The sequence below is a fragment of the Micromesistius poutassou genome, assembly GCF_964030765.1.
Source record: "Micromesistius poutassou genome assembly, chromosome: 22".
NCBI lineage: Eukaryota > Metazoa > Chordata > Actinopteri > Gadiformes > Gadidae > Micromesistius > Micromesistius poutassou.
Window position 1 is genome coordinate 6452711 of NC_140292.1, and position 22542 is coordinate 6475252.

Below are 22542 nucleotides of genomic sequence, written 5' to 3' on the forward strand. Positions count from 1 at the left end.
CTGGTGATGGGAGCTTCCAGGTCCACAGGTTTCTTCATCTCCAGGGACAGAGCAGGAGCACACTGTTCCTGCTTATAACCAGGCGTCACCTTGACACGGGGACTCCCTCTGCACGCACACACACACACACACACACACACACACACACACACACACACACACACACACACACACACACACACACACACACACACACACACACACACACACACACACACACTTCAATGAGTAATAAAAAACACATATTGCGTCTTATTCCCTATATGCGCATATGTTTTATTACCTTCCATGCAAACACAGTAGTCTGACCTTTACATTGTATTTGCTGTCAAGGTAGGTAACTATGGGTGTAAATGGACATTAAGGTATGTTGGCTACTGTAAAGTGCTGCCGGCCTGCCTTTGGGCAAACACGTCAACAAGCAAACATCCTAAGGAAGTCGAGCGAGGATCCTAAGGAAGGAGCGTCAACTTGAAGGGGGTGGATTACGGTGGCTCTCTGTTTGGCCAATAGATATGCAGGTTTGGCCCCCATGTGATTGGCTAATTGCACAGCGACCGCAGACAGGCTGAAACAGGTGTTTAATTACTCACAAACACACACAATTTTGTCTCTATTTTAAGGTTTTGAGCTTAGAGATTCAATCTGAATGCAATGCTAGCCACACGCTACATTGTAGCGTGTGTCGTTTGTTTGTATTGCTACACACACACAAACAAACATGTCATCAACAATTTAAAAGATAACATTTACTCAAACAGACATCTGCAAGGAGTCCTAGCCCCATGCTACATTGAGGAAACATTCTTTGTTAAGGCTGAGGGAAAGTTTAGCTCAGGTCCAGACTTGTCTGAGACACAAATTGTTGAGTCTACCAGCCGGCCCCGACATGGACCTGGGAGCCATACCATATCTCTACCGGGCTCAGAGAGGATTCCATAGGCAGTCCAGACAGGCCATGAACCAAACTAACCAAGACAATCATATGCCTCAAGTATAGCTACTTATTTTGCATCCTCGGTAAAGTGGGCTCCAAAACCTAATTGTGTGTGTACGTATGGGAGTAAGAAAAAGTGATAAACAACTTATCAATGAACTGACATAGGACGCATAGTAATAACATGAATATTATTAGTGATAATATTCTTGTTATTATACGTGTCAATTGTTCAAGACTTTATTTTAGTTCCATCTTGTGAGTAAATGTATATGTAGTAAATATGTTAGTCGTGATTCTCTGGCTAATCGCCCAATTTTCCAATGAATTTCAATGAAGTGGAACATTTAGAAGTGAACATGGAGGAAACATCTGCCGCACCAGCTTGTGGAGCCAGTGGATATCTTGTTCGCATCCCCTTTGTTTTTGCGTAACTGCAAAATCATGTTTTTAAATACATCCCAAATGTCCAACTTTACTGTTCCAACTGTCATGTTTTAAACAGGCAACATAACTACTGTGATTTTTATTTCAAAACGGATGAAGAGGGAAGGGTTTTATTTACTTTCGGAATAATGGCAGCAGTAAATAATAATGAATAGTTGGTGTCCAAGTGCCTTGCTTGTTGTTGCATATAGTAGAGGTAGCCATGCAACCTGCATTTAAATACACCAAAACAGTGATCACCCCCCACGTGTTCCTTTGTGTGTGAGAGTAGTGTGAGAGTGAGTGAGTGAGTAAAGTGTGTGTGTGTGTGTCTCACTTTGGGTAGACGGCCTCATAGAGGTATTTGTCCTCTTGTCCTCCCAGCACATCAAACAGGAGGATGTATCCATTAGCAGCCTGAGGACAGAGAAGCATAATGATTAGCATTTCACACGTTGGTTCAAACGCACCAATGTGTGCACAACCTACAGGTAGGTCTAGATTCTGTAACATGATCGCATTAACGATAAAAGGAAAGGAAACGCTGGGGAGGGAAGTAAGAATAAAGAAAGAAAGACATGTCAGAAACTATTAAATGACAATGTTTGTAGCTTGTTATGGATGCTTGACAGAGAGAGTGTGAATTGGCTTTTTTTTACTGTGGCTTAATGAGGCGTGGTTGATATAAAAGGCCTGTCCCCACTGGCTGCTTATATCTGCATGGCTCTGGGCTCTGAGCTAAAAGATTGAATTAAATGGTGAATGAAGTCCTTTGAGACCTGCTATCTGTCCATGAGCCTTAATGGGACTTCCACACGCAGGCATGATTTGGCCATTTTGATTGTTTTACGTAACAAAATACACCGTCACTGCCAGTGAAAATTCTAGCGATTATAGTATTATGCAAATTCGGGGTGGGGTGTGGCGGAAACCACTATTAAATATGGATTAGCATAAAGTCAACGGCTTATATAGTGTAACCTGCCTTGCCTCAAAGGGTTGGTGCAACACGTTGCAATGAAATTACAATTAATAGAACGCAGAAAGTGCTTGTGATTATTCAAATCCAGTCGAATAAAATTTAAATAAACCCAAAAGCCAAACGTAGCTATAGCATCACATGCCAAGCGCACTACAGACACACAAAGACACCACTAAATTGAGTCAAACGCCATTTGCGAGACGGATCTGAACTCTGGGCCTGGAGGCTGACACCCGAGACCAGAGAAGTCCAGTCTGACGTCAGAGTCCCTGAACCAAAGACCACAGCCTCTCTGTCGTTCACTCCGCCAGAACCGACCACTTCAAATCTTTAACGCTAACACTCAAATATGAAACAACAAGTTACCAATACTTTCCAAACATAAACAAACTGGTACCAATCCTAACAGTTTAGTACCATTCAATGTCATTGAGTAGCCACAATGTACCGGAATTGTCGCCTGGAGGCCGTGTGTCAATGTCCTGGGATAACCCATGACATTTGAAACGTCTGCGGACCGTTGGTGGCAGGTCTGCAACACACAGCCACGGCTCTGGCCAGACCGTGGACCACAGAAGAAGGAGAGAGAGAGCGAATGATGGGGGGCTGCGGGGGGAGGGGAGGGGCAGGGTTTGGCATGCTAAATGGATCCACAGGGGACACTTGGCTGGGAGGGAGCGGATGCAGCCAGAGAGAGAGACACACGGACATAGAGAGAGACAGGGAGAGAGACACACAGAGCAACAGAGCGAGAGAGAGAGAGAGCGACACAGAGAGCAAGAGAGAGACGAAGGAGCCAGACACGAGTCTGCAAGACACCTCCAAAGGCCAAGAGATAGAGAGGGTAGGATCTTTTGCATAAAAAAATGCAAAAGATCTGGTGACATAAGGTGGACGAGAAAATATATCTATTATTACTGTTTTACAGCGATTCCTATTAATTTTGTAATGCATGTGATTTATAAGTAAGAAGGGGTATGGCCGTCTTGCTCAGGGATGCCTACAGGTAGACTACATACGTTGGGGTTCGAACCCAGATCCTCGGGCATGGGAACCAACACATTCTTACCAAGAGAGTATCCTGCTGGATATGCTAGAAGCAGCTTGAGAACATCCCAGTAACAACATGATCTAACATGCCTTTCGATGCCAATGGATGTGAAATAGGTGTTAAATGGGTGCCACAGATTAGTAATGAGATGTGACAAAGCGTTCAGAGCATCAGTGTGTGGGCTGAAGCAGCCAGCCAAGTCCAACCAAGCTGTTACTGTCCGCGGCTGAGGGAGGACACAACACCATCACACAGGCTCTCCCTCTCCCGCTAATATCGAACACACGCAGAACCGTGCAATACTTAAACTTGTGACTTTGTGCTATAGAACACTTAAAACATATTTCACCAGAGCACCCTGACAAAATATGGAGGACAAGAAATGACATAAGCATAAATAAATAAATGTAGGAATAAACACATAAATAATGAAAAATAAATACATTTTGCTACCCAAAAAGGCTACTTATTTATTTATTTATTCAATTATTTATGTATGCTTATGCCTTTTTCTTCTCCATAACGGAAAGCGGCTGGAAGCAAAATGAACAATCCCCTTGTGAGCCGTCATCGGGCTACAACTTGACCTTTTCAACCAAACTGTGCTGTACAATGGAGGAACACAAACATCGGACAATGCTGTTTGGCACCCACCATTTCCCTGTGCTATATTGTAAAAATGAAAGAGCTACAATTGAGATGTTACAGCGGGAGAGGTGGGGGCGGGAGGTCACGGTATGTATACTCTTCCTGCTATTGTGCTGCTAATGCCAAGCTCACACGACCAGACTTTTAAATCTGATCAAAATCCCATCCGAGGAGATGAAGCTCACGTCTAACCATGAAGAAATACGCTGCACGGTGCAGCACACACACCGGTTTTAAGAGGGACAGAGAATTACCCAGGGCTCTCACACCACAAGATTACTACAGGAGAAGTTCAAGAGTTACCTAGGAGGAACCTGGAAGACGGCAAACCACAACTGTTGTTTTTGCCATAGTTACGTAATCATCATCTTTTCAGAATCGCCTTGTGTATTGTACCAGCATTCAAAAATTGTTTTAATATCATATCGTGAGGTCCCTGACGATTCCCACCCCCAACAACCAGCTCATCGGAACAGGTAGAAGACACTTTAACCATCCATCTCAGAAAGCGGTTTTCATCATCACCACCATCTCTCGTAGTGTGAGGCACACACTCCCGTCCTCATAACAGTGTTTGTCCTCGATATTTGCCTTGTATGATCCATAAAATAATAGAAAACATGGTTAATTACAGTATAACCCCTTAAAGGAAAATTGGGTTTAAAAATAATTTGAACCGTAATAATTATCAGGCTAGTGGCAGGGAAACTCCAAGTCAAAAAAACAACAAACTCATTTGCACCCTGAAATCACTGACAAATTCATAACCACCGGTTGTGTTTTAAGCTAGTTAAAGAGTTAGGCCTTCCTATCCCACAGGTGTGTGACACAACACACCATTTAAAGGCAGTTTCACACCATTTAAAAAGAGTTTCATCCCCACCTAGTATCAACTGACACTGCCACAATATCGGAAGCGGCAGCCCCATAAAACACAATAAAACCTGCCTTCGCATTCAATGAGACGGCGGTCATGGGATCGCTCACTGGAAGAAGCCGGCCTTGTGTACATCTGCCGCGATCCCTTTTCCTGCATGGCTCTGTTCCAGTCAGAAAGGTGTTGGCACTGGCAATGGGTCAGATGGATTGGGACGGGGGGAGGGGAGGTAGGGGCGATTGTATGGGTAATACAGACAAAAATATAAAGAGACACTATTATGACTTGTGGTCGACTGCATCTTCAAAGTCTTGGCGGTTCCAGTGGGCGAGAAAGCGCATCAGAGCATGAAGGACAAAAGGAGGGAGGGGAGGGGGGAGCCCCTTTTTTGGCAAGCGAGTAAACTAAACTACAGTAGTCTTTATTGCCTTTAACGCCCCGCCCCCGCCACCCACACCCCGCTGCCTTTCATGTGGAGCCGGGATGCCTCCGGAGACATGAAAGAGCCGTTCACACGGTGCGTTCAAGAGCCGATGATTAGGGTGACTTCAGCTCGTCTCGTGGGATCAGGAGGATCCTGCGATCGAGAGGAAGTGGGTGAGATCATGCGCGTGGGTGCCGCTGTTTAGTTGGCTGGCACGCACGCACGCACGCACGCACGCACGCACGCACGCACGCACGCACGCACGCACACACACACACACAGCTAACTTTCTATTCGCCGCATGGTCTTTGCTCACAAAACGACGCTAGAGTCCGTTAAGGGCTTTCCCAAACATAGCCCGTTCCAAACCATTAACCCCGCCGCCATTCAGTCGCTAGAAATGACATTTGGATGCTAGCTTTCTTTAACCGATGTGAGGGAAGCACTTGTGTCCTGTTGTCGCACTGATGGAAGAAGTTGGAGTGAGGAAAGGAAAGCGACGCAACAGTTGGAAAGGTAGACTTTGGAATTCTTTCCGTTCAAGCGTGTATGCAGGAAGGCCAGCTGGGTGTTTTCCATGTAGAATGTCAATTCAGCAGAAGGAGAGTTCTATAAGGAAGACGTTGATTTTCAGTTGCCGTGTAATTCATGCAGGCGCTTAACCACACAGGACCACATATATAGTGGATTTTATAGAACCCGACCGATATATCGGTTGGACGATTATATTGGCCAATCACAGATACATCGGTATCGGTGTATACGTTTGCCGCTATGAGCCGATATGAACATTTAAGAAAAGGTTTTGATTTATTCCAGTATTTTATACAATGCATATTATATTTTCAGTGTACAGATTATTAGGGATTATTCTATCATTCATATCATGTATTATTCTGTAGCACTAATCTATGCTAACCAGGGGAACAATCAGTCTACATACCTACTAATCTCTTATAACAACAATAATAACGGTAAAGCCAAGAACGTTGTTTAGCCAAACAAGGACGGATACCACTTCTGTTTATTGTTATATTAACAACACTTGTTTTGAGCTGAAGTGAAGTCTCTGCTCGACAGCAGTTCTGCGTAACTTGGGACTTTGGTGGTTGATTGGGCCCAGCTTCCCTGGTCCGACTCCTCCGGGCGGCTCCGAGGTCACGGAGCGAGCTCGGAACACAGAGGGGGAACAGTCTGGTCTCGGATGAGGACCAAGACACACAGGAAACGGAGAAAATAGCAAGGGAAAGGCTCGCCATTTGGAAGGACCCGCCGTCCTCTGTGAACTCCCGCCACACCAATAACCTTCTCTCTCTCTGCTACCACACACACACACACACACACACACACACACACACACACACACACACACACACACACACACACACACACACACACACACACACACACACACACACACACACACACACACACACACACACACACACCTAAAGATAGACCCAGTCGTGGTTTAGGATAGTTATTACGTTAGCCACTGGGCTTTGGAGCACGGCTGTGAGCACCAAAACATCTGTCTAACAGCTGGTGGCTGCAGCGGGGACTGTTCAACCGGCAAATTTGCTTTTTGTGACGTCGCCATTCTGTTTACCACTAGGACCCCACATCCACCCGTCCTCATGAAGGGCCAGTCCACTCAAAGGAAAATAGTCCTCAGGAGACATTAGTCCTCAGGAGACGTAAATAAATCAAGGCTTGCATCCCGATTTGACCAACCAAACTGTCACTACTCTTTTAAGTAGATTTTGCAAACCCAAATACTTCAAAGAAGAACATCTGCGCCATTTTCAGTGATTTACGTTCAAGTGATAAAACATGAAGTGACTCGCGCATCACAATGCAAAAACCCATATGCTCATTTACGTTATTTGCATCACTTCATAACTGACAGACGTTTCCCACAATGTGCTCACAGTTCATGAACAATAATTCAAAGCCTCTGAATCTGAATGAATTGCTTGCAAAATAAAAGATGCCTTGTTTTCTAAATCCATCACAAAGTTAAAACTAAAAAGCTATCTCCAATTACTCAACCATCAGTTGACTGGCGATGCAGCATGGTTGCAGCCCCAAGGGATATTGTACTATTTAAACTATTTCCTTACGGTTTCACTCCAGCATTGGGAGGTACATTTAAGTATTTGGATTGATGGCAAAGATGCGCAATAAGGTGTGGCTTACACTACAGAACAGCTTATTTATTGTATTTTGAAACCCACAACCCCATTTCACCACTCCTGCAGCTTTTAGAAAATGCAGCTTTTTTGGGAAAAAATATGGTCCTCAGAAGACACTAGTCCCCAGAAGACACTAGGCCCCAGACACCACTTGTCCTCCAATAAAAATAAGGTCTAGCTCTCACAGAAGCACTAGACCTTGTAGAAACACTATTACTCAGAGAGCACCATTTCACAGAAAGCCCTCAGCCTCGTACAACCCTGGTAATAGTGATACAGCAACAACTTGGTGTCCTGGGCAGAGTCCATATCAAGGGGCGAATATTCGAATCCAAGCCCTGTCTGCTACGCCCTTGGACTTTCACAGCACTTTCCCTGAAGGATAGCTTCATCCACCACTAGAGAGGACAGTAGGCATGCTTCGTCTGCATGCAGTGAAGCTCACACCAGTGTACCGTCCTATGAGTGCAGAGAATTATGCATGCATAAAAGTGCATGACAGAGCTGCAGCATCGGACTTGAAAGGACATTGGGCACTTAACCTCACAGCTCAGCACAACGTCTTGACAGGAAGATAGAGGGCATGTGCGAGCTGTATGGTCCGGAGTAAGAAGTGGGGGGGGGGGGGTGCAAGGTCAACCAAAGACCTTGGCATTATGCTATGGCTCTGGAATGTCAAGTCTACTGGGATTTACAGACATTACAGCTGTGTGTGTGTGCGTGCTCGTGTCTGACTCCTTGCCAGCCTATCGATCTGTGGGTCAGCGTACCATGTTAGACACTGCTGATTTAAATACCTTTAGCGCACGCCGTGGATGAAGCTGGCCGGCGTCCAGTTACGCAAAGATCCATTGAGATGCATTGGTTGTTTATGCACGGCGTAGACGAATGTGTGGCGGGCATGCTGAAGTACTACTTGGATCTATGCCATAATAATATGAACCGATATGCAAACTAGCCCACTGTGATTAAAAGTATCTATGATTATACATGCAAAGATAATTATGGCCCCGTAAAGAAACTGCAGAATGCCCAGAAATACCAAGAAAAATATGCTGCCAACAATTACAGAACTGAGAGGTTATGAGCAGTATTTTTAAGTCTTTTTATCCACATACTGTGACACATACAAGGCATGCTTTACCAAGGTGTTGCATCCATATTTTCCCTTCAATTCCTAGCCAATAATACTCAGCCAAGAGAGATGGCAACAGAAGTCACAAAAATACAGGTTCTGTGTGTTGTTTTGTTGATTTTATCCCTTTGCAAAGTGATCTGTGGGGACATGGGCCTTCCAACTCAAACTGTGTTTTAACCTAGAATAGAATAGCCCGAGAATAGAACATAAACATACACCCCCAAAACAAAACAAGACTGCTAACCTGCCGGAACACCTCAAAGCCTGGCCTGGGGTAAAACTCAGGGGAAGCTAGCATTTTAAAGTATTAAATAGACATCTGCAAACTAGGATTGTGGATGTCTACTCGAGATCGTACAGGCAGATCCCAGTTCATTTGAATGTGCACCAAATAGGCCAGTGTGCTAGAAACCAACCCGGGCAACATATCCGTACCCAGGCTGCAGCTGTGAGTGGCTTCCCTGCATGACATTTCAACGGATAGTGCAATTAAGGAAGCCAAACCACTGAGGGGGAAGGTCATAAGAACCAGGAAGTGACTGGGGTTCGCCTGGTATTTTTAAACTACACCTTGCTTTTCTTTGGCTAAGCCCGTCGTCTAAGTTATGGCTTTCCCCCAGACACATTCATAGCATTCATTCATGTGCATTCTGGCCTGATTGTGAAGGGCTTGACATTATGGGAGTTTCGGAGAATGCAGAGAGGAAGGAACAAGAGGAAAGAAAGGGAGGGAGGAAAGAGGCAGAGGAGGAGGTTGCGATAACTAAATACTTGCCAACTTATACAAAACGGAGGTGAAACCTTTATGCATATGGTTTTAGGTGTGTTTGTTTAATTGGATATTTCACACCGCCACTATTTTTTATGCCATGTTGTCACCTTCCAGCCTACATTACAAATATATCTCCCGCTGACATACATACACAAAGCTGTTTCCCCAGTGATCCGAGTGTGTTGGAGCATAACCTTACGTGTATTCACTGTACCGTCTCTGCCCAGTGAATCCTCTGTACACTCTCTGCCGGCCGGCCCACAGTTGTTCTGCCCTCATTACTGGGCTAGCCGTGCCCTTGGGGAAAGGTACACACTCTGGTGTCCGGAGAGGGGGGGGGGGTCTGCGCCTTGTTGTGTCATACGCAGGGCAAACTCAAGGACAACCTGCCTTGTTTTGGGTGGTTCACTGCTTCTGTGTCTTTCTTCTCCACTGGGATTTGATCACAGCGGGCTCCCTCACAAGACGTGCAGTTCCCTTGGATGTGTTGTCGTTTGATGCACTTGATAAAAGCACATGCTGCCCTCACAACACAGTGTGTGCGCACACACACACACACACACACACACACACACACACACACACACACACACACACACACACACACACACACACACACACACACACACACACACACACACACACACACACACACACACACACACACACACAGGTCTGGTTGGCTGGAGAGAGTGTTGAGGATCACATTGACTTCAGAGGGCCTCTGAGAAATCTGCTGACTGGGCCACTTGGCGAGACACTGGTTCCTCATGGAGAGATCAGAGGGCGGGTGGAAGTGAAACCCAATCTGACTGTCTGCATATATTAAAGCTTTTTCCACAAATCTTAAACCAACCCCTATAATCGGCTCGCATTGGCATTGCAAAACCCCAAATGGCCCTTATTTTGCTGTGTTCGATACTCAATTGGGGTATAGGCTTGGAATGCATTCTTTAGTGAATAAAGGGATCAGAATGACTACATAATGAATAATCTTTAAGCTTTTGTTTTGGCTTGGTATTGTTTATTCACCACACACTGAAACGTGATAGTCTATGCTAATGCTGTTTTGGAATTCTACTGACTTGGGAGAAACAAATAACAGATGCGGGCATGACAAAACTGATGAGATAACGGGCTGTTTTGTCTGGATTGCCCTCACATCTTCATCCTCCCTCGTGCACTACAGTCCATCTTTTATACATTATCTCTCGCCGTATACGATCCGTCACCCAATGACATTTACACCGCACAAAACGCAACGAAACGGCACAACACCCACCCACACGCATACTGAATTCAACCTCCTAACTCTAGATGTGTAAACCTAGTGACCGTAGTCATGGCAACGTCGTTGGAAACCTGAGGCCGTACGGTGGTGTGCCAGTAAGAGGTGGGTTGAGTGACATGTGCACAACAGAGATACCTCTAGAAGATAATCCTGTCTAATTTTGTGACCTGGATCTTATGTCCATGGCTCTGACCGTTCATCAGAAATCGTTAGCTCAGGTACGCTGTGCTGCTTTTGGTCGTCACGGCAACTAGCCTGTACAATGTAGAGCAAGTATAAATACATGGGTAAAGGGGACATCGTTTTAAATTTAAAGTGCTCCCACTAACTCGCTTATTAATCAAAGTCAGGGGTTAGAAATGTAACTTCCCCATTTCTACACAGAACAGCTGAGGTTGCTGGATTACGTTCTCTGCCTTTAATCCGCTCCTTGTATAGAACACGAACAGCCACAGCCAGCCGAGCCTACTTCCTAATGAGAAAGAGGTCAACGTTCTTCACACGCACCAGCTGCCTACACAACCTATAATGAACTATTGTAACATCCGAACAGGTGGAAACTTGTGGAAACTCACTTAATGTTGTTTAATACAACAAGACATGCCTAATGAGGCAAAGGAAACACTGTATGTGTGAAATTCCTTAACAGGAATAAATTACCTTTGACAGTGTTACTACAGAGGGTAAAGTATGTTTTATCAAAAATAAGTTAACATGTTAGCAAGCCATAATTTAGGAATAAAAAGCAGATGGTTGTTCTATAACCACTTTCCAGGCCCTCCAGTGAGGATCTGATAATAGCTTCACGTATAAACTGAAAACCCCATTTATTTTCCCTCTCATTGGATCATCTAGCGATGCTTTTCCACAGGGGGTTTCACTTTTATAGGTTAGTCTAGCCACATGGATACACCGCTCACTCTACGGTTAAACAAGCGCTGCCAACGGGACAGAGCCAGGTTATTCTGCCCATTACAGCTGCCTTGCTGCACCTCAACATCTGCTCAGCTCTCGGGATGGGGACAAACGTTCAAGCCTGGGTCCATGCTGAGGCCATCAGTCATCCTGACAACATCACATCAAGAGCTTACAAATCACATCCGTGGCTGACTGCCCACAACCTGTGTTCTCCACCCCTCTCACTCAGCCTCAGTATGACAGTCCTTCAAGTCCTGGAACATGGTCAGCACACCCGTTGTAGGGAGGTGACAAAATCACTTGACCCTCAGCCCCTGGGGCCCGCTGAGGCACACAAAAATAAACCTGGATCTATACAGAATTTGAATTGCCAATGGAAAATGAATGTCAACACTTAGTGGGTGTTGTGTCATGTCAATCAGGGATATCAGTTTTCAGAGTTATGTGAACTGCTATTGTTTGACTTTGACTTCAAAGAGTGAGAATCAGTACGAGTCAGATTTCTACCCCATAAAAGGAAGGGATGGACAGTGAACTTCCAGTGTTGTCTTTCTTGGTATTTGAGCGCGGCACGTTGCTCATGAGGATTTGCTCGCGTTTCGGTGGGATATGAATCAGATACACTACCTGAATAAACTTTATCATGCTATAACCCACCCCAAGCAGAGGAGACAAGGACATCAATTCCCACAACAAGGCTCTGCTAGAACAATAGATGCTATTCATTTCTTCCAAGCCGGCAGGGATGTGGCTGCCAAAAAACCTAACTAAGCCTAAGTTCTATTCATAAATTAACCGCAGTACGGTAGGATCAAGGGCCTTTAAAATCCACAGTTCAACGCAATCGTGAGCTTGCTGTTCTCCTCTGCGACACCATCAAGTTTAAGGTTACTGCTGGCAGCATGTAGCACCACCAAAGTCTCTTGTTGCCATTACTGATTCAAGGTGAGAGTTACGTGTCGTTTCTATCGAGAGGCATGGCGGGCTGATCTAAGACACGCTCTAAAGGCGATGAGCGGGCTGGCTAAACATACAGTATGTTGTGGAGGAGGTGCAGGTGACAGTAAAGAAAGCAGACAGCGTACAATATAATCACCACGTTCAGCATTTCATAGCTCTCCGGGCCTCGGCTTTGTGAGGGCAAGGTGTTGCTGGGTGACATTTTGAATGGGAGCAGTTCTCTCCAGTTGCATTTTAAATGCGTGAAGCTCAGGATTCAGACTGGGCTGCAATGTTCGGCTGGCTTGGAAATGAGATTTCACTTATGAAGCATGCATCCAGATCAGCCTTTGCTCTGGACCTCCTCCTGAAGTTTCAGTCTAAATCCGTAACGTGGGTTTGCAACAACATTTCCACTGACATAGAAAGAAATATGACCATCTTTCTGCCAGCACCCGAAGGTCTGATCATAGAGTGTGAAGTGGAGGTTTATACACACACTCCACTCCTTGGCCTACTTGAAGGTAATTCTCTCTGTCGGACTGTCCGTTCTTTCTTTGCGTTTCTCCCTCTAGGTTTTTGTAGCCTGAGAAGTTGGAATCTATGCTTCGAACCTGGGCCTGTAATAGAGGCATTCATAGCTCAACTCAATTGAAAACAAAATACTTTCACTTGCTAGATTATGGAAAAAATCATAATCACGATTATTTTCGGCAATATCGAAATCTCGATTATTCAAACGATTATTTTTGAGTTTGAAAACATGATGCATTTATTCATAATTTCTCTCCAAAAAAAACCACTTTGTAAATGAGAACTTTCCCCTTAAAAAAATACACAAAATGGTCAAATAGAAAATAAAGTCGAGATATGAATCCAGCTGTATCAAGTTTGAACTCCTGGGCTTTATTAAATCCTGACACAGTTTATGGACTTACAAAGATAACCAGGCTTTAGGTCTATCTGGCGCCCATCTGATAAAAGGGGCCGCTGTTCAAAGACCATTCGATGTACACTGAATAATTAAACGGAGGCCGTGGTGACTTGTTAATACTTGATCTGAGCTCTGCAAATGGGGCTTTAATATAACGAATCAGTCAGGAGGATGGAGCGAAAGCCAACAAAACTAGCTGGCTTAGCCATTTTTCTGACCGCGCACACACACACACACACACACACACACACACACACACACACACACACACACACACACACACACACACACACACACACACACACACACACACACACACACACACACACACACACACACACAGTTTGACAGAACAAGCAGTACAAGGATGTAGGGGAACCAATGCAGCTGAAAGACGGGGGCGGGTGGGCTCGAAACAAAGGAGATAAGGGCAGTGTGTCTCCGTCTTCCTCTGTGTGAGTGAGCGATGGGGGCGCGCCAAGTGGAGCGCTGTGTGCGTGTTCGGAGGAGCCGTGAACTCACCGCCACAGCTATCATGGAGTCATCTGGTTTCCATTCTGCACACTGGTAGGAGCCAAATTGGGCCGCCGCTTTGGCCGACTCGATGTAGCTGACAATCAGGACACTGGGCTGTGGGGGGGCCGTGGTGAGGAGGAGGAAGGAGAGGAGGAGGGTAGAGGTTAATAATATACCATGATACCGCCGCTCAGTGGCATTGTAAAGGGCTTCTCCAGAAATTAACTCTTTGATTTACATTACATGCGTTTACATTTGGTCAGATGTAAATAAATACTTGGACTGTGGATTTAAATAAAAGATAATACATATTATATATTACGATGAAGATGATGAGGATGAGGTTTCACAGCATGGATAGAACAATAAGGACGTCTGCCAAAAACAAGTGTTTTAGTCAAATCCTGCATCGTTTTCGAATGATGCGCCAATGCAAATAAGGAATCCTGCTGGTGTGTTTGGTGTACACCAGGCCGACGCTGTAAAAAGTGGAGGAGAAAAACCCCACACCATTACATGTTTCATGTCCTTCTGTTTAAGACTCCCAACCGTTAAGCCCCGTTGTGAAAGCTCAAGAGTAAACAGTAGACAAATGTTGGCTGACAAACACTGGAAACTGCTGAAGTCTACCGGAGATAAAAAAAAATCAATCCAGTTGATATAATCTCAAGAACGTGATGTTACTAGACTGTCCTGTCCCTATTTCTATAGCTAATAAGTACAATGCCGGTCCTAATAGTTTAGTAGATTTATGGAGATATCGATTAAAGAAAACCAGTTGAAGATTTTAACACTCAGTACGTTTACATGCACAGCTTAATTCGATTAAAGCCATAGTTCAACTATGCTCCTCAATTGGACAACTGCAATTGTCCACGTATACATGGCGGTGAGTAAATCAAGTCATTGGTCGAAGCGTGTCATACCCCGGTACGTTAGGTGGCGCTGTACCCATTTCAACTAGTGGTAATAGAGCCACCGGTTGACCTCTTCACGTCACCAGCAACAACAAACTCAGGCGGCATTCGAGAAAGATGTTTTCAGTAGACAGCAGCTGGCTTCGGGTCATGGGGGAAAAGGAATTGGGGGAAATTAACTTTGGCTTTGACTCTCTGAAGTCCAGATTGAAACGAACATGGAAGAGAAAGCGATGTTTCAGCAGACAGCTGTCAGTTCACTTAGGGTCCATATCATTTCGTCTCCGTCGTATGCGGACTCCTCTGGCTGCTCTGCCCGCGGAGGAGTCCGCATACGTCGAGAGGTCGAAACAATAGAGCGTCGGAGAAATGATATGGACCCGAAGTGAACTGACAGCTGTCTGCTGAAACATCGCTTTCTCCTCCATGTTCGTTTCAATCTGGACTTCAGAGAGTCAAAGCCAAAGTTAATTTCCCCCAATTCCTTTTCCCCCATGGTCGAGATAAACCCCATTAGGAGTCTTTACTTGTTGTGGAAGTACCAGAGAGTCTGAGAACCCGACGCAGTCTGTAAGATTCATAATATCAGAGAACACCCCCGTCAGTTCGGCCACGGCGCAATGAATGAATAAAGATCGTAGTTATTTTACAACCTTGTTGATGAGAAACATTTAGAAAAACATGTACTTTTAATTCAGCCTTGGGTGAAATCGAAGCGTAGTGTGTACTGAATGCATGTTGATGATGATACACTCCTTATAGGGGGTAACTACATTGGCACGACACCGGCTTCCTCCATCTTCTGTGCCAGCTTTTAAAATAAATCGCCTATCCGAAGTGAGTTGACAGCTGTCTACTGAAAACATCTTTCTCCCACCGGAGCAGCCCCTCCGCCGCCCATCCGTATACGGCATTCCCCGCCGCATCGCGAACAAAGATCGAATCGAATAAAGATAAACACACAGAAAAAAACATTTATTTTGACAGATGTGCCCGAAGTTACTACTTTACAACCTCGTTAATGACCCACATTTAGAAAAACATGTACTTTAATTCAGCCTTGGGTGAAATCGAAGCAAAGTGTCTGTGTGCTTCCACCTTTAATGAATGCATGCCATGCGCACTCCCGCGGCCGGGACACAAGTCTTATGGGGGTAACTACATTCACCGGCTTCCTCCATCTTCTGCGGCACCTTTTTAAATAAATCGCAGTTTCTCGTTTTCCGACGGCGACAACAACAACAACACAACTATCGTCTCCTTCTACTTCCGGTTCAGGGCCCCGAGAAAAGATCTCGAGCATGTGCAGAATGCAATTCAATGCATAATCCAATTTGACTCCGTACATGCACACTTAATTCGACTATGAATCGCATTATCTAGGGGTCTTATTTGACTATAGCTCGACTAAGGTGTATACATGCATCTTAGTAATCCAATCATAGTTGGGCTAAGCCAATAAGTCGACTTTCTTGAGTGTCATGTAAACGCACTGACTGAGTAGCTTTCGGATTAACAAAAGCAACAGGTCTTATAACCAAAACAAAGCCAGAGGAAGCTTGTATTTCTTTCCACTGATGACTCAGTTGAAGGACACCTTGTCCACTCCTTCCGTCTATGCGTGTTCAACATTCATGTGCAGAATTTCTCCAGTCCCTAGGAAATATGCTGAATGATTTCCTCAACCATCAAGTTTACAAAACGATAAACCTCCCCGACTGAGGGAATGACTGACTATCTTCTTCACAACCTATTGAAAAGCATAGCATATTCCTAACCCAATGCCAGCCACACATATCTGTATCAACTTTATATGATGGCCAGCTGCAGTTCCATCTAACAAGTTTCTGACTAGACTAGATCCCTAGAGAGGACTCTCCAACCACTGGTCACCCCATGGGCATAGGTATATCATTAAAAATCCAACTTGTGATGAGCACTGTTTGGATTTGTTTCAGTGTTTATCCTCTCTGACACAATTCAAAGAAACCTATCACTGAACTTGCATTCAGTCATGTTGCATTCTTAAAGAAAATGTTTATCCCATTTCCCTTCAGGTCTTGACCGCAGAGGTAGGTCAGTAATGCAATCAATCAAAGGCAACACACAAGACCTCCTACCACTGTAATTAGAGACCAAGCACACAGTAATTGTACCCGTTGGTATTCCTTCCACAACATTAAACCTTTAAAGTGCCAAAGGAAAACTACTGTTCACTCGTTATGGGAGTTGAGCTCAATTGAAATCGTGCAACCAAAATAAAAAACGTCTTCCTCTTGAAATGAGAAGGGAGTCTCTTTATCCATTCTGCATGACAGAATCTGATTTGAACCAGTCTATGCGATAATGCAACAAGCTTGATTGAAATAGAATGAATGCAAACTCTAGGGGGGGGGGCATACCATCTAACAAATAACCATTCACACAGCTCGAATAAATCCATTTTAGCAGCACTCATAAAGGCTGCAAAATAATGTAATGCTCTGACCAGAAAGTGGTGAAGCAAGAAAATAAGGTACTTGGATATTGGTGATGGGGGGGCAGATGTACACAAATACCTTGGTTAATTAAGTAGATTACAGGAGACACTCGATAGAGGGCACAGGGCAAACTGGGGCAATATAAAATGCCTTGTTCGCTGAACAATGCTGCATTATCTAGGTCTCTGGAATAATGTGAACGTGTGCTTCTTTCTCTATTCTGTAAGAGGCAGGAACTGCTTCGGGCCCTATAAAAAAAAAAAAAAAGAGCCTGAAGCAAAATCTAACTGAGTAAGAGTTTTTGTATGATGGTGGTTATTTTTGCATAACTTGCATGGTGTTGTTAAAATGGAAAGGCCAACATAATTTGGTTTCCCTGAACATTTCAAAGTAAATGAAACCAAAAAAACGTTTTGGTCGGGTCTGCTGTATTGTCCATCTAGTAAATAGCCAAAACTTTAACAGAACTGCCCGGATGCCTTGGTCTAAAGAAAACCATTATACATCTTGGCAGAATTTTATTCTGTGCCAAAAATTGTGTAGGCTGCACAAGCTGTAAATGCCAAAGAAAAAAATCCAGAGAAGACAAGAGTTAATGTCTTTGCTAATGATCTGAAAACGGCTCTTAGGGAAAAATCGAACTTCCGGTTACTGTTCCGAACAGCGAGAGAGCAAAGAGACCAACATTCATGACTTAGTAATGCAACAGACAGATGGAACAGATGATAAGGCCCCGTTGTCCTCAAGAACATTGAACACTAGCACTGAGTGGACAAATTCAACGAGAGAGGTCCCTGAAAGTAGAGGCCCATTAGAGGCAGAGACTCGGTTTGGACAATATGTCATAATCCTGACATTGGTCAAAGGGCGAGTGCTCATATTCTACACAGGTGGAGAAATCAAACACCAGAGCCATCATACAAAACCCTCCCGACAACACATAATTGTGGAAGGTTTTCCACACTTGTGTCCTGCGGACAGAGGGAGCTTGTTCTGAGAGCCAGTGATGGAACAACAAGGAGGTTGAGCTACCTTTCTGCAAACAGCCAGCCCTCAGGAGCTGATACATACAGAGCAGAAGTACAGTGTGGAGGACTGCAACCTGTGTGCCCACCCACTTATTCTTCCCACGCTCACCGTCTCCACTACATCCACACACAGTAACACAAGAAGTCCTGTGGGGACTAAGGATTACCCGAGCGCTATTGCTCATGAGGACACACTATTGCATGCACTCACACTTTCATACACACTTGCAGATCGACACGCCCTTGCAAACACACACACTTGGATCACAATCCCACACAACAACTCACCCAAACACTGTCCTACTGTTCCTGATATGTCCACCATCTCTCACACACACACACACACACACACACACACACACACACACACACACACACACACACACACACACACACACACACACACACACACACACACACACACACACACACACACACACACACACACACACACACACACACGGCGGCAGAGCTGATGCAAAGCCATGGTGTTGCACGGATAAGCTGTGGCGCCTTGAAAAGACAAGCCTTATTGGGCCGGATCAGGCTGTAGCATGATGCGAGGATGGAGACAAGAGACAGAGGTGTAAATGTTGAGTGATAAACATTGTGGAGCACCAACCGCACACGGTGTATGATGAGCCCAACGAGCACTGTTTGTCAATGGGGTGAATGGAACGCAATGTAAACGCATGCTATATTAGCAGGCGATGGTTTGGACTCAGTCAGGTTATCAAGTGCCAGTATCCTGGGGTTATGAACTGTAACTGCTGAAGTGCAACATCCTTAGAAAGGTTTATTATCCAAGCATTGGTTTCTGTTGGAGAAATTGAATAGTCTGTGTAATTTTGTATCGTGACCACTTGTTTGTGATACATGCCAACTTCTAAAAAGGTACTATCCTAATTAAACAAAGGTCTAATGCCGACTGTCAGGGTCATTAATATTGACTTGGGAGGTCGATAGGGAAACATAAGATAGAACTCTTCCTGGAATTCTAAGTACCATATTTAATAGACCACATATTGGACCATTTTAAAATGATACTAGGTTGGTCTCAAGAGTTGAATTAAACTCTAGCTCTGCCATCGAAAAACATCACACAATCAGAAGTAGGAAGAAAAAAAACAGAATGAATTCTACTGGTTTCCTTTTCTTTTAAATACAATGACCTATGGTATTGTGTGACACACAAGTCAATTGTTTCTGAATCTATAGCCAACAACTTATAATAGCCATTGCCTTGAACATGTGGCTTCAACATATTGTAGATCTGCAGGTAGAGACAGGACCACAGCAGGTCAAACAAATGTAGACATTCCAATGGTGTGGACTTTGTTTGTCTGAGCTGACGTAACATCATGGATGTAACAGATGTGAAGAGGTCCTGGCTCTGAGGAAGGGAATGGAACTGTTTCCAATCCACACTCATGTGAGGAATCTTACGACTGCTCCCCGATTTGGTTCCCTGGCAGACTAGACTCCCATAGAGGAAGACACAGAGTAAGCAAACCAGGGGCACTTCCTCTGTGTGTGTGTGTGTGTGTGTGTGTGTGTGTGTGTGTGTGTGTGTGTGTGTGTGTGTGTGTGTGTGTGTGTGTGTGTGTAAATAAACAATGACCCCTATCCATTGTTGGCAAAAAAAAAAAAAGCTATGGGGCTTATAGCACCATAAAGACTTCCACCTCCATGTCGGTTATGTCATTATCTAACAAAGGTGGTTGGCCAAAGAAAATCACGCCATATGCACATCACAGATAAATACTGTGGAGTACTGGTATGCTCGACCTAAAGCCAGTTCAACCATTACGGGAACACATGATAAACATCGACTTCTAGAGTTACCTCGAAGGCTCCAGGAAAAGAGAAATACGTAGGCTTAAAGCTTGGACCCTCCCTATACCGCTCAACGAACTTTGAGACTCACACTCGTTCACTTGATTGTTGACCTTTCATAAATCAGATCTTCCGATCAATCGCACTGGTTGGAATGCAATTGTCAGATGCACAGAGCTAGGACATTCTGCGGTCATGGAGGTCCTGTAGGCCTAAAATACGTTACTTATGTGTACATGGGGTTTTCCACGAAGACATTATTTTTAATCTATGTTAGAAAAGTGATAAAGTGAAGAGCAAAGCTGGATCGAGCTGGGCTGTACGAGGCTTACTAATCAGGAAACGGCTACATTCATAGTATATAGCCTATTTGAATAGTTTGGTCCCGTGCAACGAAGGATGTCCATGGCTGACCATGGATGACACATTAACCATAAGTAAGTATGAATATAAAGTGCGAGGGCTCTACTGTAAACATTGGTACCCCCAAAATGTTTGACTGCAAGCATCAAGTCCCTCGTTGTGTTTTGATGACAGAAACTACAGTCGTTTTACTGCAGTTGCTTACCCGGCTAAACCAGATGCTGAGTTGAGTCTCCGACAAAACCGCAAAGTAAAACCTCTGCGTGCTGGGCTGGATGTAGAAGGGTTCCTCTTCACTTTTAAGCGGACAAAGTAGCCTCCGGGGCCAGCCGGTTAGAAAATACATGTCGGCCAGTCACTCTGCCACGACGCTGAAAACAGTGTCGCAATGACAGATCAATGGCCTCTATTTCCAGACAACGATTTTAATCCGTGTGGTTCATCAACGGCGGCTGGTACGAGAACGACTTTGGCGGACGGTGGGTAGTCCGATGTCGACAGGGTCCTGCTATGGTTCCATGGACACCGATACAGATCCAAGCCAGCAGAGCAAAATGCTATCCAGGCTAACATTCGCGCTTGCCAACTTGAAGCTGGTGAGCTGTCCAAACCACGGGCTGTCTCCAATCGAAAACAAAGCTGCGGACGTCTGCGCCCGAATGCTACTGAATAAAACAATGTCCAAATAACGAGAGCAGCCAGATGAAACGTATTTCCAACTGACAAATCAATTCGTATGGTCTCTGAAACGATAATGCGTGTCTTTAATAACGGTAAAGCCTTCAGTCCACTCTTCTGTTTCTCTCGCAGACGCCATCTTTACCAAGTATGTCAGACTGGAATCTGATTGGCTATCACGGAGAAGTTTGCGACGAACGAGATGTTGATGTCTGACGTCATTTCGTGGCTTGTCATTGACATCTGGTGGACAGGATGCGCTACTGTCGACAATGTTAGTGTGGTGTGTGAGATTGTTAAAAAACCAACATTTTTATTTCAGTCAGGAGTTTTGTACTTATTTGATTACTATTATATAGGTTATAATGTCACTTTGTGATGATTATTTAATTACTATTAAAATAAGGATGCTGAAATTGAGTAGTCATTGTTTAAAAATATACATCATTTCGGGCAAATACACCATATATTGCTTTAACGCAAAGGATTGTCACTTTGAGCCTTGAAGCCTACATCCAAGATACAATGAAGTGTTGATAACCAAATCATTTTATTTCATCATTACATATATTTTCTTCATTGCATATACTCCTCATACCAATATTACCATCACATTATATTTCGTTCCATCTGGGTTTAAAGTACTATCAACTGATCTTATTTTTAATGTAGTTCAACAGTATTACCTGCGGTTCATTACATACATGTAAAACATCAGACAATATCCCCGCTCCCAAAAGAAGCTTTTCAGACAGGTCATCATTATCACAGGTGCAAAAGTACAGCAGGAAGTTGCAGAACAACATTCGGCAGACCACTACTGAACGTGTGGTGTGGCTGCGTGGGCCACTCTTCCTCGGTCAGAGTTAGGGAGGGCCCATTGGAAGAGGTTGTTGAACAGTTGGTGTTTCATTGTTCTGGACCGTCCAAACTGTTTCACCTTGTAGGGGAAACAAAGATAGTACAAGAAAATAACTTGTGAGCAATAGATTAAATAAGATGGTTAGTTTACCCTTAGGCCTACCTATTTAGTTGTGACAGCAGTACACAATAAAACAACAATAGGAATACAATCACAACATAATAAAAATGTATCAAAAGAAATAACAACTATATAAATGATACTTCATTCATATTAGATTAACACATGGTTAATATTAAAGTACTGGGCAGTACAAATGTGCATTGAACT

At 44.3% G+C, this 22542-nt stretch overlaps 1 protein-coding gene across 2 annotated transcripts in view; it reads right to left on the bottom strand.

Annotated features, from left to right (window-relative positions):
• The window catches only part of ric1 (RIC1 homolog, RAB6A GEF complex partner 1), a 40511-nt gene extending 19048 nt beyond the window's left edge, over positions 1 to 21463 (bottom strand). For both annotated transcript variants that reach the window (XM_084486589.1, XM_084486588.1), the window contains exons 1-4: positions 20878 to 21463; positions 14055 to 14162; positions 1701 to 1780; positions 1 to 108 (exon numbers count right to left, since the gene is read on the bottom strand). In XM_084486589.1, the coding sequence (XP_084342715.1) occupies positions 1 to 108; positions 1701 to 1780; positions 14055 to 14162; positions 20878 to 21018 (437 nt within the window). In that variant the 5' untranslated portion in view covers positions 21019 to 21463. The remainder of the gene's footprint in view (positions 109 to 1700; positions 1781 to 14054; positions 14163 to 20877) is intronic.
• Between the last annotated feature and the right edge of the window lie 1079 nt (positions 21464 to 22542).